Source organism: Hyaena hyaena, unplaced genomic scaffold (genome assembly GCF_003009895.1).
Source record: "Hyaena hyaena isolate Hyena2069 unplaced genomic scaffold, ASM300989v1 scaffold_900, whole genome shotgun sequence".
NCBI lineage: Eukaryota > Metazoa > Chordata > Mammalia > Carnivora > Hyaenidae > Hyaena > Hyaena hyaena.
The window spans coordinates 467,917-486,600 of record NW_024081535.1 but is presented as its reverse complement, the minus strand read 5'-3'; the positions used below and the strand labels follow the sequence as shown (position 1 = coordinate 486,600).

The window sequence follows — 18,684 nt, the reverse complement described above, 5'->3', positions numbered from 1 at the left end:
AGGTGATTTTATTAAAGTTAGGGGGTCAGGACCCAAGGGCAGAAAAAGCTTCAGGAACAGTGGTTACTTTCAAAGAAAATCTCCATACGAGCAACAATTTCTTGTGTGCCTTTTCCTTCTCTTTACCTTCCCTCCCTTTCCCTTTTCTTTTCCGTCTTCTCCTTTTCTGTGTGTGTGTGTGTGTGTGTGTGTGTGTGTTTTGGGGGGGAGGGGGTTGCTTTTGGTTTTTACAACCAAGCTGTTGATCACTTCGGAATAAGGCAGCCCCAGCGGGCGACCCCGGCGGCTTCTGACGACGCTCCTTCCGCCCTCGGCCCCAGCGAGGTTTCCGGAAAGGGCGCCCGCGCTGGGCCCGGGAGCCGCGTCGCAGGGGAGAGGCGGGTGAGTGGACGCTCTCTTCCCCCCATCCCTGCTCCTGGAGAGGCCCTGAGTGGGGAGGGAGGCGGGTCCCGGGGCCGCAAGAGGGGGGGCAGCGCCCGGCAGGGATCCAACGGGTCTCCACGGTGACACAGCCGCCGGGGTGGGTGAGGGGCGGGAGTGAAGCGGGCCGCGTCCGTCTGTCCACCGCCAGCCCCTCCCCCGCTCTAGCCTCTGACCCTGTCTTCTTAGTGTGGTTTGCTTAATTTTGGAAATTGAAACTTAAAATGGTTGGTGTTTCCCCACTGTTCCTGTAAGTGTCTCCCGAGGTGGTTCTTAGGGGAAATTTGATTCCTTAAGATTTACTCTCCTTGGCAGGTGCAGGGCTGGGCACAAAGTTGTGCCTCACTTTTTGGAATATGCAAGGGTTTTCTGGAAAGAGCTATCCGAAGGAGAATACGCTGTTTTTCTGTCTCTAGAACATGCATGAGTTTTGTTTTGTTTTGTTCTGCTTTAAACTATATATGTGTGCCACCTTTGTATTAAAAACCACTTCCTTTCTTCCTTCCCCTCCTTTCCTGTCATTTGCTGCCAGGCTGCATATGTAAGGATTCCATTCTATCAGGCCTGGCACAAAGTGATATGAGTATATTGGGAAAATAGGTGATAGGTGGGTGGTGATGATTTGCATTGTTTTTTCATTCGCTGTGGTAAGAATGACCATAGACTTAGTGGCTTAAAAACCACAAATTTATTATCTTAAAAGTCTACAGACTAGAAGTCCAACCTGGATCCCACTGGGCTACAATCAAGGTGTCTGCAGTGTTGCTTTCCTTTCTGGAGGCTTCTGGGATAAATCTGTTTTATTGTGGGTTTTGTTGTTGCTGTTTGTTTGTTTCCCCAGTTTCCGTATGCTGCCTACCTTCCTTGGCTTAGTGATATTCTTTCTCCATCTTTAAAGGCAGCAACACTGCATCTCTCCGAACATTACATTATCCTGTTGTCACATCGCACTCTGACTCTGTTCTCCGGCTTTTCTCTTTTACTCTTTTTTTTTTTTTTTTTTACAAATAGTTTATTGTCAAATTGTTTCCATAAAACACCCAGTGCTCATCCCCACAAGTGCCCTCCTCCATGCCCCTCCCCCTCCCCCCCATCCATCTGTCCTCAGTTTTTGTCAGCATTCAAGAGTCTCTCATGGTTTGCCTCTCTCCCTTTCCCCCACCATTTCCCCCCTTCCTCTCCCCCATGTTCCTCAGTTAAGTTCCTCCTAATCCTCCTATACGTGCAAACATATGATATTTGTTTTCTCTTTTACTCTTAAGGGCCCTGATGATTTGTATTGGCCCCATGGATGATCCAGGATGGTTTTCATATTTTAAAGTCATCTGATTAGCGACCTTAGTTCAATCTACAACCTTAATTGTAATCTGACATATTCATAGATTCTAGGGATTAGGCATGGGCAACTGGGTCATTGTTTTGCCTACCATCTGAAGGTATAAAAGGAAGTCTCTTACTATACACCCCACTCAAGCAATGAGGGAGGGTATCCAGACACTAAATTTATCAAAAAAAGTTCTGGGAGTTTTTAGTAGACCATTGATATGAGTTAAATATTTGAGAGTCTTTATTGCAAACTCTTAAGAATATTGATTTAAAGAGAAGCAATCAGATGTTGCCATTTTTGCTTTCCAGAAATATAATAAGAGAACTTTACATGCATGAGCAGAACAAATACTAGTTAAGATACCACACGATTCTGTAAATATTGAGTGTTTTCAGGGTGTATGCTTATATTGTGCTCTGAATCAATGCACTGAGAAGTGGACATGGCCCTTTGCCTCAAGGTCATAACCATCTAGTTATGAAAATGACACAGGCACACAAATAATTAAAGCTCTCCAAAAGAGATAAAAGACAGAGAAGTAATTGTCCTTTAGGGGAATCAGGAAAGTCTTTAAAAACTTGGGGGAAATTTGGGATGGACCTTGAAGAACAGTAGAATTTCATTAATGTTGAGAGTAGAGGAAGGACATGACATATTGAGGGACAGGAGGGAAAGGAGGGACCCTGGGAGTGTTCAGTGTGGTTAGGGTACTTAGTCTAGAAGTTGTCTGAATAAGACTAGAAAGTAAGTTTTGGTTAGATTGTGTAAGACCTTGGATGACTGTTGAGTGTCATTAAAAGGATTCTGCAGTTGGTGCAATAGGGAGCTACTGATATATTTTGAAACCATCTCATACAGAAAAGTTACAAGTACAATACAGACAACCTTAGTTTTTCCTGAATTATTTGAGAATAAGATTCTGACTTCAAGACCCATTGCTCTGGAATTCTTGAATATATATTTCCTACAAAAAAGATATTCTCCAGAATTAAATTCAGTGATCAAAATCAGATTAGTATTGATACATTACTGCCATCAAATCCTTGGATCCAATTCACATTTTGACAGTTGTGCTAATAATATCCTGTGTTGCAAAAGGGCCCAATTCAGAACATGTATTGCGTTTAGTTGTGATGTCCCTTTAGTCTCCTTCAGTCTGGAAGAGTTTCTCAGCCTTTCATTGGCTTTCATGAACTTAACACTTTTGAAGAAAACGGGCCAGTTTATCTAATGTTTCTTCATGCTGAGTTTCAGATTATGTATCTTTGGCAGGAATATCATAGAAGTCATGCTGTGTTCTAAGTGCACCCTATCAGATGGCAGATGATTTTGGCTTATCTCATTATTTACTTTGATTATTTTATTATGATGGCATCTGCCTGGCTTCTTCAATATAAAGCTACTTTTTCCCCTTTGAAATTAATATGTTGTGTGGAAGTATTTTGAAACTAGATGGTCCTTTTCTCACCAGAAATTTATGTGTGTATGAATATCAGTATGCACTCATAGATTTTTAATTTACTCAGTGGACATTTTTTTTTTAATGTTTTATTTATTTCTAGGAGAGAGAGAGACAGCGTGAACAGGGGAGGGTCAGAGAGAGAGGGAATCACAGACTCTGAAACAGGCTTCAGGCTCTGAGCTGGCAGTCAGCACAGAGCCCGACGCGGGGCTCGAACCCACGGACCGTGAGATCATGACCTAAGCGAAAGTCGGACGCTTAACCGACTAAGCCACCTAGGCGCCCCAGTGGACATTTTTTTATACTTAATTTATAATGACACTCAATGTTGTTATTTATTTTTATGCTTAACTTATTCCCAGATTTGGCCAGTGAGAACCTCCTCAAGCTGGATTTCATGTCTTTTTGATATGGCCTCATCATTCTTTGAGCACTTCTTTGCTTTCTGGTGCCATTAGGTGCTTATTTTGTATTTTCATGTTCCTGTTCTGGAATCAACCATTTCTCTGAAAATCCTTGGTTCCGTGTAGTGGAGGATGGAATCAGAAACCAAATTCTGTGCTAGGCTAGGTGTACTCATTGCTGTTGTCTTTTCTTCCCGGCCCTCTCATCAGGCAGAGCTAGGGAATATATATATACGGACAGATATGTACAGCATGTATATATATCTCTGTATCTTTCTGTCATTCTGCCTATTGGAAATCATGAGATTACACTTATATCTCCAGTTCTAATCCATAGCATTCATTCTAGTTTTCTGTCTTTCTATATTTATAATTACCTTTCCTGGCAATGAAAAACCTGACTCCTTTTATCTTCTGTGTATTTACTTACTTGAAAAATCTCCTTTATATATGTTTGATTGTTGGAAGCTCCAGGCTTATCTTGTGTATTTCTTGTCCCCTAGGTAGAATCAGCCATTGGTCCAAGGAGCCCTGGTTCTGTTTATTGGAGAACAGAGGAGAAATCAAGATCCAGGTGCTACATGATCCCCTCTGTTTTTGGACACTGCTAGTGTTCACACTGTTTTTTGTTGTTGTTGTTGTTGTTGTTGCCAGTCTTCTATTTTATTTAATTAATTAATTTACTTTTAAATGTTTATTTATTTATTTTTAGAGAGAGGGAGCAGGGGAGGGGCAAAGAGAGAGGGAAAGAGAATCCCAGGCAGGCTCCCTGTTAGGGCAGAGCCTGATGTGAGGCTCAAACTCATGAATGATGAGATTATGACATGAGCGGATATCAAGAGTGGGATGCTCAACTGAGTGGGCCACCCAGGTGCCCCAATATCCTGTTTTATTTTAAGGAGGGATAAATGTTTTTCCTGTTTCTTCTACAGGAATAGTGAGAATTTGGCTCTTGAAATTTTAGAGGATTATATCACAAATTAGTTTTTAATATGCTTTTAAAGCAATAAAAATAGTTGTGATATTCCTTGTCTCAGTTTTGATCTGAGACCTCCATCTTAGTAAATTCATGTGCAAGCAAAAGTTGTTTACTTTTTTTTGTGCCATGGATTCCTTGCCAATCTGATAAAGCCTATAGGCCTTTAAATATTTTTAAGTATAAAATAATATATATGGAATCACAAAAGAAACCAATTATATTGAAACATGATTATGAAAATATTATAAAGGCAAGTTTTTGACATAGTAATAGATATCATTATATTACAGCATATCACAATACCTAGTAATGAGTTTAATAGCTACCATAATCTTGAAGCCAGGTTAAACACAAACAGTATTTCAGGACTTCTGCAACAATTAACAATATTTGATGAAAGTATTTCTGTCCTCATGGTGACTTTTGCCCAGGTGCTACAAATACTGTGTGCCTTGTTGCCTTATGTTCATATCTGAAAAGATATGTTTCAGTCAGAGGTTGTTAGAAGTAAAGATGTAATTTTTTTCCTATTCAGGTGTATGGACTCCTCCCTCCAGGGGAGGATTTGTGAAAACTCCAGATAAGAATTTCTGTACATGCAGAGGAAGGGTGTTTGGGGACATTCTACTCCATTTACATTTGGGGAATACAATAGGAAGAATTAGATAAATCAAAACCTTTGAAAAGACCAAAGTAGCAGTCTTTTAATATGAGGCACCATGTTATGATTAAGATGTGAACCTCAAAGGAATGTTAATACCTATTATTTTCTTTTTTTCTTTTTTAAATTTCAGACATGTCTTTTTTTCCTTTTAAGTTTATTTCTTTGTTTTTTAGAGAGAGATAGATTTAGCACACTCATGAGCAGGGGAGGAGCAGAGATAGAGATAGAGAGAGAGAAAGAGCTGTAGCCTAGAGCCTGATGCAGAGTTAGGCCCATGACTATGAGATCATGACCTGAGCCAAAATCAAGAGTCGGGTGCTTAACTGACTGAGCCACTGAGGGGCCCCTGTTATTTTCTCTTATTGTGTTGAAAAACAAAGGAGTTCTAAAATTTTTTTTAATGTTTTATCTATTTCTGAGAGAGAGAAAGAGAGACAGAGATACAGAATCTGAAGCAGGCTCCAGGCTCTGAGCTAGCTGTTAGCACAGAGCCCAATGCAGGGCTCCAACCCACGACCCATGAGGTCATGACCTGAGCCAAAGTCAGACGTTCAACCAACTGAACTACCCAGGCACCCCAGAAGACAAAGGATTTCTAGAACCCTTTTATGTATGCATAGGTATGAAAGTTATTTGAAATATAGGCATTGTTCAAAATATAAGCCACATGATAATAAAAACTTTGATGGTAGGGAAAAAATAGAGCAAAGGTATATTTCTTCTTCTGTAAAAAAATAAAAGTTATTTCTTCTTGCATTTGTGTATATGTACAATTCTTAAAATATTTACTTTTTGTAATAATTAGGAATCATGGCAGATGATGGAGATAACAAAAACCAAGTTCACGAGGAGCTTTGGTTAGATGAAGAATTTATGAAAGATGAACAAAGAGAGGTAAAAATTACTGGGTACTATTAACAATTAATATGTATCTGTTAGTTTTGCAGGGAGGCATGTTTTGTATGTTTTGGTCCAACATCACTTTGAATTTTTACTTCCATTATTCAAACCTTACAAAAAGAATCATATTTCTGTTCTTTCTCTTACAAGGCTTATAACATTAGCTGTTTTTTCACTCCCTCCCTCCTTTTTTTGATTTGAGAAGTTAAGAGCTTAGTTAGCAATCATCTGATCAGATCCATCAGGAGATGGAGGCTCAGGTAGCTTAAGCCGCTTAACCAGGGCCGTATGTCTGGTATGTCAAGGCAGCTGCACTGTGGGAATCATAGCAAAACATTTTTTAAATTGCTGTTGAGTAACATATGTCCACAATTACAGTGCAATTTAAAAGTCATATTGTTGTCACAAATAACCAGGCAAGGAGTTGATACATAGTGAAGTGAGATTCAGATCTGGGTCTCAATCCTTGCCCTACTATAAAAACGTCCATGACCTTGGTCTAGTGTGAAAGGCAGTTTTCTTGTTTGCATAATGGAGATACTACTACTTGTCAGTGGTAGGAGAATTGTTAGGCGATGATGATGTCTTTCTTTGCCTTTATCACGGTGATAGAAATTTAGTTTCTTTAATTTGTTTAGAAAAATGAAGTCAGGGGCTGTTTAATTTTTTGGTGCTATTTGATATTTTTTAGAGATTAATTGATAAAATTGCAAAGGAAAATATCCAGTTAAAGAAAGAGATCCAAAGTCTTGAGGCTAAGTTACAAGAGACCACCAGAAACTCCCAGGTACCTCTTTAATTATTTTGTATATCACATTTTTAATGGACAGCATTTTTCAGGAAAAACTATTCAGTTACACAGAATTGTAAACACTGTAGTCATTGATGGCATCATTGTTTGTAATAACCCCAAACTGAAAACAAGTCAAGCATCCCTTGCCACTAGATTGAATTATTACTCTGGGGTGTATTCACACAATGGAATACCATACAGCAATGAGAACAAACTGACCACAGCTATATGTAGCCACATGGATGAATTTCAGAAACACGATGCTGAGCCAGAAAACATAAAAGAGGATATACCATATGGTTCCATTTATTTTTATTTTTTAATTAAACTTTTTAAAATGTTGTTTACTCATTTTTGAGAGACAGAGCATAAGTGGGGGAGGGCCTGAGAGAGAGAGAGACACTGAATCCAAAGCAGGCTTCAGGCTCTGAGCTGTCAGCACAGATCCTAACGTGGGGCTCAAACTCACAAACTGCGAGATCATGACCTGAACTGAAGTCAGATGCTTAACCGATGGAACCACCCAGGTGCCCCCATATGCTTTCATATTCATTCATTCATTTATTTATTTGAATATAATTTATTGTCAAATTGTTTTCCATTATGCTTCCATTTAAATAAAGCATGACAGCAGAATGTTAAAAGTTAGCATCCTCGTTACCCTTGGATGCAGGTAGGCACTGGAAGGGAACCCAAGGGGGCTTCTGGGGTCATGTTCTGTTTATTGATCTAGGTGCTGGTCACATGCATGTGATCTCTTTGTAAAATTTCATCTGGCTGTACATTTCTGATAATATACTTTTTTTATATTTATGTGTATGTTTTTAAAGTTTTATTTATTTATATATGGTAATGCAAAACAAAAAAGTGATGGTCATTATCAGTCACTTTTGGATCAAATTCTTGGTCTTCTCATTAAGTTCTTTTTTTGTTCTCATCTAAGTAACTTAAATGAATTTCGCAGTTAAAAATAATTGGACATATATCTTCACTATTTACATCCTCTCCTAAATTTTACTATATTTGAATTAGATGTAACTTTCACCCCTTTTTCTCCATGACAATTCATACTGTTCCTTTAAACAGTTAAAATGCTTAATGCATTGTCATATGTTATTTCTGAAATGGGGGATAGGATATTGAATACCAGGAAGTGGAGTTTCCCATGTTTATGGGACTTGTAGGACACAGTTACAATTCTAGTTACTTCTCAGACTAAAGATAGAATCAGTTAGTCCTGTAACTCAAAGGATCTTGGGAACCCAGTCAGCTCAGTTGATCCAGTTTACAGATAACTGAAACTATGGTCCAAAGAGCATGCATGAGTTACTCTTGGCCAAGTGTGCCCAAGACCAGAGTCAGGCACTTTCATTCCAGACAGCTCTCGACTTTTCTCACATTATTGAGAAACATTCTGCCTTTTCTCAAATACTGCCAATTGTTTTGAAATTGGACTTATAGAAATCAGAAATTCTACTGAAGTTACATGTGAAGATATAGAACAAATGTGAGATTAGGTCAAATAACTCATTGGATATTTCTAATCCCTTTGCAATAACACACACATTTTCTTTCAGCATGTAATGTAATCATGGGAAATAGGAATGCAGACAATAGATTCATTCGTGCATTTATGTATAGTTGTATATGTCTGTTAATCCCAATGATTTTAAACAGGTAAGTATAACCACTTAACTTTACCCTTCAGATTATGAATCTTGATAGTGTCCCTTCACATTTCTATAAATCTAAGTTTCATAATGGTTAAAAAGTTGATGGGCAGATGTTGGGGAAGGGGGAATTTAAATATGACAAATGTTAAATCATATAACTGGAGAGTCTTTGTTTTTGGATGAAATTATGTGGGTTTGCTATTAAAATAAACTTAGTATATATGCAACTTGAATTTACACCACTTTGTAATGAGAATAAATGTACTGTCAAATGATACCCTTGTAGGATACCCTATTATTAGTATAGTTGTTTAAGAGGTACTTGTCCACAGGAATGATGTAGGTGTTAGAATCGAACACCATCCAATATTGGCTAGTTTAAACATTGATTAGAAAAAGTGAGAGATTATATACTTATAATTTCATCTGGGAAATAATATTAAAGAATCAGCATCTGATTACTTTACTGAGTACTTACCTGGGAAGAAGTAATTACTAAAGATATTACTTAAGACCACACGTAGTGTTCTGTGGGGTTCTGAAATCAGTGGAGAATGAATTATTGAATGATCAAATCACATTATCAGAGGAAGGGCTTAAGTTATTTCTTGCCTTGATTTTAATCAAACATTTCTGTTTAAATTAGATTAAAGTGGATATTCCAGAAACAGAGATGAAATTCACATCTTTAGAGAATCCTGAGAATGACAGCCAGTTTTTAAATATCTCTTGTTCATTTCAAGTGAGCTCGCAAGTTCTTTATGAGCTACAGAAAGGACAAGCACTTATCACCTTTGAAAAAGAAGAAGGTATGAGTAATGTTCAAAAATTTGGTCATGTTACTTTTAGAAAACACAGGGACTTTTCAAAGAGCTTTCGTAGATATTTGGCTATTGCTTTATAATTTTAATATTTGTCATTTCATCTCATCTCATAGTAACACCTTGGAGCAGGTAGGATTATCCCTATTTTTTGATGACAGTACTCAGACATTAAGAGCCTTGAGCATGATAACTTGTTCTGAACATGGTGATTCTGGGACTCAAACCCAGGTGTTGTGATGTCCAATACCAGTGTGTTTCTATTCCATCTGCTACCTCCAAATTATACTAGTTAGAATTTTTTTGAGAGAGAGAGAGAGAGAGGCAGAGGGAGAGAGAATTCCAAGCACGCTGCACTCTCAGTAAGGAGCCTGACACAGGGCTAGATTTCACGACCCTGGGATCATGATCTGAGCTGAAATTGGGTCGGACACCCAGCCAACTAAGCCACCCAGGTGCTCCCCCCCTTTTTAGATGGTAATAATGTTTTAAGGTAGTAGAGCTCTACACAGTTCTCAGAGTTCTTAAAGACATCTCATTTCATACTCACTTGACTCTATGAGAGCAACATGATTGGAGAGTTACTATTTACATCTTATAACCAAGAAAACACATTCTCAGATGTTTCAGTGGTTGACCTAGGGGCACATGACCGGTGAATAGAAAGAGCCCAAGAGTCTGAGGTTCAGGAATGGGACTTGATGTTTGCTAAGTCTGCCATGTTGTAGGTCTCTATTCTCCTTAGTGAGGAGACTCTGGCTTTGTGTGCCAGATTTGCCCATTTCTAGAAGTGTGATTTTGGTTGGGTTCTTTCTAAATCTCAGATTTTTATTTTAGGCTTAGTGGTAGAACCTATTTCATGAGGTTGTGTTGAGTATTAAATGAGAAATGTTGATAAAATACTTAGCATGGTATCTGACACTGAATAAGCGTTTCATAAACATTAGCTGTCATTACTGCTACTTGTTAGGAATTTTCCAGATAAGGAAACTAAAACTTAAGGAAGATAAAGAACTTGCTCAAGGGTCATACAGTTAAAAATTGCAAAGCTGAGAGCCAAGCCCTGAGTACCCATGTCCTTTCTCCTGGACAGCAGTCCTTGGAGCAAGCCACTATGCTGGGCCTTTGTTCTTATATCTGTCACATTATGGGGTGCAACCAGATGGTCTTAAAGCCCTTGTGGTGCTCAGATTCTGAGTATCTATGGTTATAACTTGTGTGTCCTTATACCTGGTCCATCACCATAGCCTGAAAATAAATATTAAAAGGGAAGACATTCTAGCAGGTTAGCATAGGCACATACTGTTGGTTTACCATGGGTCCACCCTGGGTCTACGCCTACAGCTGAGGGTACCAGGACCCCTGTGCTGGCAGTTGGCAATGGTAATGGGGATATAATAAAAGGGAGAAGTGAGGATTTGGGAGGCAGGGATTCTGTGCAGGAATTACCTGGAAGTGCTGGGAATAGGGCTCTCTTCAGAAACAGCTGCATCGCATTTCCACTCTTGGCCTGGCTCTGAGGTCTTGCTCTCCTGGGACAACTTTGGGCTCATACACAATTAAACAGGAGTTGGCTTTTGATAGTCAGAGTCACAGAAGTAGAAACGCAAGTGGTCCCTCTCAGCTGCGTCAGATCACCAGATGTTGGAGGTTTGGGCCGGGGGTGTGGAAGGGAAAGCACATCATCTAAGTATTACTTCATTAACATTTTCTGTTACTATTGCCCGTTGTCATTAACAAGAACATAAGTTGTAATTCAAGTTATCCAGTCACATCTTAGTACAATGAGTGTGAATTCCCACAAGGCAACGCCCTGCCTTTTAGCCGGTTTTTCTCTTCCTTCATCTGTGGAGTGTATGCTGCCTGGTTGTCATAAACACATATGAGATTTATAGGACTGGGAGTGGGCATCTCTTATCTTTGTGACAATTAGAGTAAGCAGATCTGTATCAACAGTTGAAGTGTTACAAACTCTCATGTCATTTGATTTAAAATAAATACCCACTCACATGCATTTTAAACTAAAATATAGTTGCTGTCTGGAGTTTTAATTTTTGGTATAATTATATTACCGACCCTCTCCCATTTACACAAATAAATTAAATTTGATAGTTTTGTGATTGGTATAGGCTTTCATCTTTTTAATGAATGATCTCAAGGGCATTTTAGCAAAAGTAAAATTCCTCATTAGATAAGGCAAAAAAAATTCATACCTTGATATTCAAGCCCATGTGGTCTTTAATATGTAAACCTTATGAAAGACAAAGATGAGTATTTATTTCTTTGGTTTTTGACATATTAAAGAGGAGTGACAAATGATAAATAGGATGGTCAGAATGGCACTGACACAAAAGGTTTTCCGGCTTACTTAACGTGGAAGAAGTTTCTGGCTGTGCCTCAAGGCACTGAGGGAATTCTCTAGTCATTCTGTCAACAGTGGAGAGGAAGGGTGTGTGGCTGTGATGAAACAGCATGAATTTCTAAAGAATCACCAGGCTTCTCTCTTAAGAGCTGAATCTAGAACTCGATGAGATTTTCTACATTACGATTTGTTTCCAGTTTTACTGAGAAATAATTGACATTCACCACTAAGTTTAAGGTGTACAGCATGATGCTTTGATTTACATGTACTGTGAAGTGATGACCACAATAGATGCAGCCAACATCCATCTTCTCGTTTATGTGCAATAAAAAGAATTCCTATAGATACAACAAAAAGAAAAACAAAGGGAAGAAACATTTGTTTGCTTGTAATGAGAACACTTAGGCTCTACTCTCTTAACACCTTTTCTGTATATTATACAGCAGTGTTACCTGTAGTCACCATGTTGTACATTAGCTACTCATTTATCTTATAGCTGCAAGTTTGTACCTTCTGACTACTTTGTAATTTTTGCTGGTGTATTTTGACATTAATATATTTATTTGCCACTTTGGTGACAAGACCATTATCCCTTAGAAGTCCTAAGAAATTTTTAAAAAATTAGATCCTTTATTTTATTTTTTAATTTTTTAAATGTTTTCTTTAATTTTTGAGAGAAAGAGAGACAGAATGAGCAGGGGAGGGGCAGAGAGAGAGAGAGAGGGAGACACAGAATCTGAAGCAGGCTCCAGGCTCTGAGTTGTCAGCACAGAGCCGGACGTGGGGCTTGAACTTGTGAACTGCCAGATCATGACCTGAGCCAAAGTGGATGTTCAACTGACTGAGCCACCCAGGGGCCCCTAGATCCTTTAAAATTAAAGAAAATTTAAAATATTTAGGATAATTTGTTCTTAAAAGTGAAAAAAACTTATTGAAATATTGGAAATTAATACTCCCAAATTGTTTTTCAGTTGCCCAAAATGTCATCAGAATGGGGAAACATCATGTGCCGATCGAGGATGTAGATGTGGAGGTTATGGCCAAACCGGTTCCATTAAATCCGGGAGTCAGATTCCAGGTAATATGGTGATCAAAAAGCTTTTTAGAATTCTCTTATGTGAACACCTTTCTCATCCAGATTTCTGAATATGAAATGATTTCCCAGGCTCATGTAGAAGTGTCTAAGGTGAAGATCAATGTTACTGAAATTCCTGATGAATTGCCTGAAGATCAGATGAGAGACAAGCTAGAACTGAGCTTTTCTAAGTCCCGAAATGGAGGTGGAGAAGTGCTGTGCGTGCAGTATGATAAGCAGTCCCAGAGTGCTGTGATCACATTTTTGGAAACTGGAGGTATTCACACATTTAAGAATTTAAAAAATACTCTACTATTTATATTTATGTTCTGCCATTTCTTTTTTTTAAAGTTCATTCATTTTTGAGAGATGGAAAGAGACAGAGTATGAGGGGGGGAGGGCAGCGAGAGAGGGAGACAAAGAATCTGAAGCAGGCTCCAGGCTCTGAGCTGTCAGCACAGAGCCTGATGTGGGGCTTGAACCTACAGACCACAAGATCATGACCTGAGCTGAGCCATCCAGGCGCTCCTATGTTCTGCCATTTCTGAAAGTATTACTTTGCTACTTCTTCTGTTTTGAATTTATTGGGTAGAATAATATTAGATTTTTTAAAAAAACTTTTTAAAATGGTGGAGTCCTTCTCAGGACTTCCGTGAATGCTACTGAGAATAATTTTCATACAACAACTACATCAATCTTAATGCATTCTCAGCACATGCCAGGAAGGAGCCGGATGTTCTATGCATGTGTCTCCTCTGGTCCACAGCACAACTCTGGAGACAGGTGTTGTACCCATTTTATTGATGAGGAAACTGAGTCCTAGGGAGGGTAATAATGGGCCCAAAATCACAGTGAGTATGTGACAGAGAAATTTAGAAATACATATGTATAAACTGTCACTTCCTGTCCCACCTATTACAATGGACAGTGGTTTCTTAGCTGGAGGGAATAGATTCCAGGAAAGGCAAGACATGAATGGAAAGAACACTTAGACATCTGTTCCCTTTTTAGGTAGATATGGATTTTTTACCAAATCATCTGTGAGAGGGTTTACATTCTCATGATTAAAAATACACAGTTTGGGGTGTCTGACTTCAGCTCAGGTCATAGCCTTACAGTTTGTGGGTTCAAGCCCCTCAGTGCGCTCTGTGCTGACACTACAGAGCCTGGAGCCTGCTTCAGGTTCTGTGTCTCCCTCTTTCTCTACCCTATCTCCCCCTCAAAAAATAAACATAAAATTTTTTTTTAAAAATACACGATTCTACAGCAGCTGCTTTTGTTAATATGTTCAAGTGATTTTCAATGTAAAAATATCTTGCTCTAGTTAATCCAATTCTTAGGGTTTCTCCTGGGTTGGCACATAAGAAAAGAAGTCCAGCTATACAATTTAAAAAACATTGACTGATTGCTTTTTCATAACAAAGTAATACATGTTTTGTAAAGAAACCCGATAATAAAGAAGAGAAGGGGCTCCTGGCTGGCTCAGTTGATGCACCATGCGACTCTTGATCTTGGGGTTGTGGGTTCGAGCCCCACATTGAGTGTAGACATTACTTAAAAAAAATAAAATGTTAAAAAAAAAAGAGTTAATTTAGTAAAAATGGAGACATTTCCTTAAACTTGTCTTTCTCCTACGATTTAGTTATTTATGGTTACTTGGGTGTCTTGCTAGATCTTTCTGGAAATCCTGGATCATATGGTGATTCTGTGTTTAATGTTTTGAGATCACACACTATTTTCTGCAGTGGCTCTACCATTTCACATTCCTACCAGCACTGGACCAGGGTTTCAATTTTTCCACATCCTTGTCAGCAGGGGCCTGCACCGTAGTGCCCATCCAGCATGCACTGGTGAGAGGGGAAAAAGCACAGTGATGGGACACTTAAGAACTGTTTATGTTAAACTTTATGCAGTCTGAAACATTATCTTTTTCCCCCTCTAGGAGAAAAATGCTGCTCAAAAAAAATCTGATTATTCTTTGTGTTGGAGAAAATCGGTGAATGTTTGTTATTTGCTTTCACTTTCTAGATAAGAATCAAATCCCTCCCCTCTGTTGGTTAACATCATTATATGGGCTTACTGAAAAATATCATATATTAGTTACAGGATAACTAAGTAATTTATATAACTAAGTAATATATATAAAAGTAATTTTACATATTGTAGTAATACAGTAATTATATATGTGTGTATACATATATTATAAAATATATATACAGTATTCTTTTTTTTAAAGTTTACTTATTTATTTTGAGAGAGAGAGAGAGGGCATGCACAAGCAGGGGAGGGACAGAGAGGGAAAGAGAGAGAATCCCACACAGGGCTCAAACTCATGAACCGTGAGATCATGATTGGAGCTGAAATCAAGTGTTGGACGCTTATCCGACTGAGCCACCTAGGTGTGCCTATGTACAGTACTCTAATCATAGTTTTCAATTATACTTCTTGAGAAACTGGGAAACTCACAGTCTTGTTAGGATGGGTGGGCTATTTTTTGCAGATAGTTGTTGTATTTTATATATATCAAAGTAGATCTGTGCGGACATCGCTGGCACCCCTATGATTTCAAAATTATGTACTATGAAGTCTTTATTTTTATTTTTATTTTTTTATTTTATTTTTTTAGTGTTTATGTATTTTTTGAGAGACAGAGATAGAGTGTGAGTAGGGGAGATACAGACAGAGGGGGAGAAACAAAATCTGAAGCAGGCTCCAAGCTGTCAGCACAGAGCCTGACATGGGGCTCGAACCCACAAGCTGTGAGATCATGACCTGAGCCAAAGTCAGCTGCTTTAACTGATTGAGCCACCCAGGCACTGCATGTACTACAAAGTCTTTAAAGTGGACTGTTGAATTTTTTGTAGAATTTTTAAAAATGTAATTACTCAATTCATTATTTACCATAATGTTCCATTTGAAGAAAGTTTTAACTTTGGTTAAAAATATTTATGATATAAAAAAGAAAATAATTAAAAAATATCTACTTCTAGTTGCTGACAAGATTTTGAAAAAGAAAGAATATCCGCTTTGTATAAATCAGAAGTGCTATAAGGTTATTGTTTCTCCATACATAGAAACAGACTTGAAAAATTATCAGGTAAAGTCATCTCTTTTCTTTCATATTGAGAACTTCTTGCTTAACCCCACCCCACAAGAAATAAAGAAAAAGCTGTGTCTGTTGCTGTTTGAAACTTATTAGTGAGCAACATCAAAATAGTTTCTTCAGATATCCTTGGTGCAAAATTAGTGTGTCTTTTTAAAAAATAGTTTAGTGTGAAACTATACCTTATTTAATTTATTATACTCTTTTTTAAAACTGAAAGTACTCAGATAATGGCATAATATTTTCGTATGTGGAGACATAGCTACAATTTCTTTCACGTGTCTACTGTTATTGAGCATTAAAAATAACTCTTCCTGCTTATTTTCTCTGAGCTCATTATCTTTACCCCAGACCTACTCCTTTTTTCTGTTCCTTCTCAGGTGCTAAATGGCACCTCTACATAGTCCACCAGCCTGAAAGCTACAACTCATGCTTAATTCTTCATTTCGCTTCACCTCCAACATTCATTTGGTCATTCAGTCTTGTTACTGCTACCTCTGACTACCTCTCTCACTATGGTCCTTCTGTCCGTAGATATGCCCTTCTTTCCTTTATTTATCCTAATGCCACCTGAGTTATCTTTCTGAAACTCAGATCCGACTTGTATGTTCTCTTGCTTGAAAAGCCTTCCTGAGGCGTCTTGTTGGTTAAGGTCCAAAATATTAAGCAGAGCTTATACATAGAAAGTTTTTCAATTCAAAGCTCTTAGAAAAGTTTCTATTTATCTTTTGTATTTTCCTTCTTAGGCATTTTCAGGAATATCTAAGAGGACAGTGCTTCTCACTGGAATGGAAAATCTTCAGATGGTGGATGAAGAAATTTTAGAGGATTTAGTTAACATTTACTTTCAACGGGAGACGAATGGAGGCGGAGAAGTAGAAGTGGTCAAATGTTGTCTGGGTCAGCCTTGCATAGCATACTTTGAAGACTAGAGGCATGGAATTAGATGAATATTAGAGCTTCTGAGCCCAAAGCGCTATCAATGTGTGACAAAAATGAATATCCCTTTCCTTTAAAAAATGTAAACTTTAATTCTTTAAAAAAATTTTTCTTAGATGTTTACTTTTGAGAGACAGAGACAGAGCATGAGCCGGGGAGGGGCAGAGAGAGAGGGAGACACAGAATCAGAAACGGGCTCTAGGCTCTGAGCTGTCAGCACAGAGCCTGACACAGGTCCCAAACCCACGAACTGTGAGATCATGACCTGAGCCAAAGTCGGACACTCAACCGACTGAGTCACCCAGGCGCCCTGAAAACTTTAATTCATTAGTGTCCATTTATTCTTAGATATAAAATATATTTCCATGTTTTTGAATTCTTTTTTCAAACTTTGCTATGTGCTTGCAAATGCAATAAATGCACTGTATTAAAAACAATTTTGTTTGTTCGTAAATGATGTGGCTGGGTCCTATGTCCATTGAAACCAGTAAGTGACACAGTTGTCCCCCTGCTGTGTTAGCTCATTCTATCATGGGCGTGTGGGCCAATTCTCTTTTGGCCCCAGGTCCACTGATATGCAGACTTCACTGAACATTTCCCAAAGAAATGTTACTTTCAGCTGTTTGTGATTTCTGTAAACTTTGAATTTCAAGGGACCTCAAGGGTGATCATTTCCCACTTTCCCACTGTATAGCATTTTTCTCCACAGCCCCAAAGATATTTTTCAGAGCTGAGTGTGGTCTTTTTATTTAAAATTTTCTTCTCCCAGAGTGCCAGTGTCTCCCCTGCTTCTTTCTAAGATGCTTTCTCCAAATAGAACTTGTAAAGGCCCTAATTGTCTTTCCTTTACACTTAAAATGGGAAGAATAAGCTTAAGGAAATGACATCCTAAGAATAAAGGGAAAGTAAATGCAAAGCTAGTGGCTCCTCACTCGTCATGTTGAATACTGGGGGTGCCTGAAGATGCAAGCACATACCTGCTGTTTAGGGGCTTACATTTCAGTTTGAGAGAGACCCAGTTCCTTAGCATCCCACTGTTTTTAAGTTGTAAAAACAGTAAAATGCAAGGTTTCTATTCAGAGAAGGTAAAATCTTTTTGGTAAAGAACATGGGAACAGCTTTTATCCTAATATGATATGTTTCATAAGGAGCCAATGGCAGAAGTAAATTTATATTAAAATGCTGGCAGAAATGAAATGCTTACTTAAACTTACCTAATTCTGCCTGCCATCTAAAGTAAAGGAAAAGAGCACCTGGGTGGCTGAGCCGGTTAAGCACCTTATTCCGAATTTCAGCTCAGGTCATCATTTCATGATTTGTGAGTTTGAGCCCTGGAACAGGCTTTGTGCTGATGGTGTGGAGCCTGCTTGGGATCATCTCTCCCTCTTTCTGCCCCTCCCTGTGGTCACACTCTCTCTCCTTCTCTCTCAAAATAAATAAACTTAAAGAAGTACTCATTGCTTTCACATTTCCTTTTAGGTTGAGAGATGGTGCCTAAAAACTGGGAGATTTATAATAAATCTTTATATTCACTGTTTTAGGGGAAAAATCTCTCATATATCAGCTATTCTTTGGGAACAGTAAGATTATTTCAAGTTCCTCAAAATATTAAGAAAAATTTGAAGAACCTTATTTAATTTTGATTGGCCCAAAATGTGTCATTTTTAGTCTGTGGCAGACTGCCAATGAGAAATAATTTTTTTTCCTAATATTTAAGGAATGGTCACTTGTGTTTCTTTTGGGAGCATTTTTTCAGCAGCAA

At 38.3% G+C, this 18,684-nt stretch overlaps 1 protein-coding gene across 2 annotated transcripts; it reads left to right on the top strand.

Annotated features, from left to right (window-relative positions):
- Window positions 1–299: 299 nt before the first annotated feature.
- NMI (N-myc and STAT interactor) lies at window positions 300–17,061 on the top strand. 2 transcript variants are annotated; one of them, XM_039220670.1, is made up of 9 exons: window positions 300–381; window positions 4,117–4,187; window positions 6,062–6,150; window positions 6,848–6,943; window positions 9,269–9,431; window positions 12,777–12,883; window positions 12,971–13,157; window positions 15,871–15,977; window positions 16,730–17,061. In XM_039220670.1, the coding sequence occupies exons 3-9, from the start codon at window positions 6,067–6,069 to the stop codon at window positions 16,913–16,915; spliced, it is 930 nt and encodes a 309-aa protein (XP_039076601.1). In that variant the 5' UTR covers window positions 300–381; window positions 4,117–4,187; window positions 6,062–6,066; the 3' UTR covers window positions 16,916–17,061. The 2 variants fall into 2 exon arrangements, with proteins under 2 accessions (XP_039076601.1, XP_039076602.1); XM_039220671.1 differs by lacking the exon at window positions 300–381 and adding an exon at window positions 502–520.
- Window positions 17,062–18,684: the final 1,623 nt, after the last annotated feature.

Bases quoted from the DNA above. Each gene is read 5' to 3' on its own strand.
- NMI (XM_039220670.1), top strand. From the start codon at position 6,067: ATGGCAGATGATGGAGATAACAAAAACCAAGTTCACGAGGAGCTTTGG. The intron at 6,944-9,268 runs GTACCTCTTTAA...TGTTTAAATTAG, and splicing joins AGACCACCAGAAACTCCCAG to ATTAAAGTGGATATTCCAGA. The intron at 12,884-12,970 runs GTAATATGGTGA...ATGATTTCCCAG, and splicing joins ATCCGGGAGTCAGATTCCAG to GCTCATGTAGAAGTGTCTAA.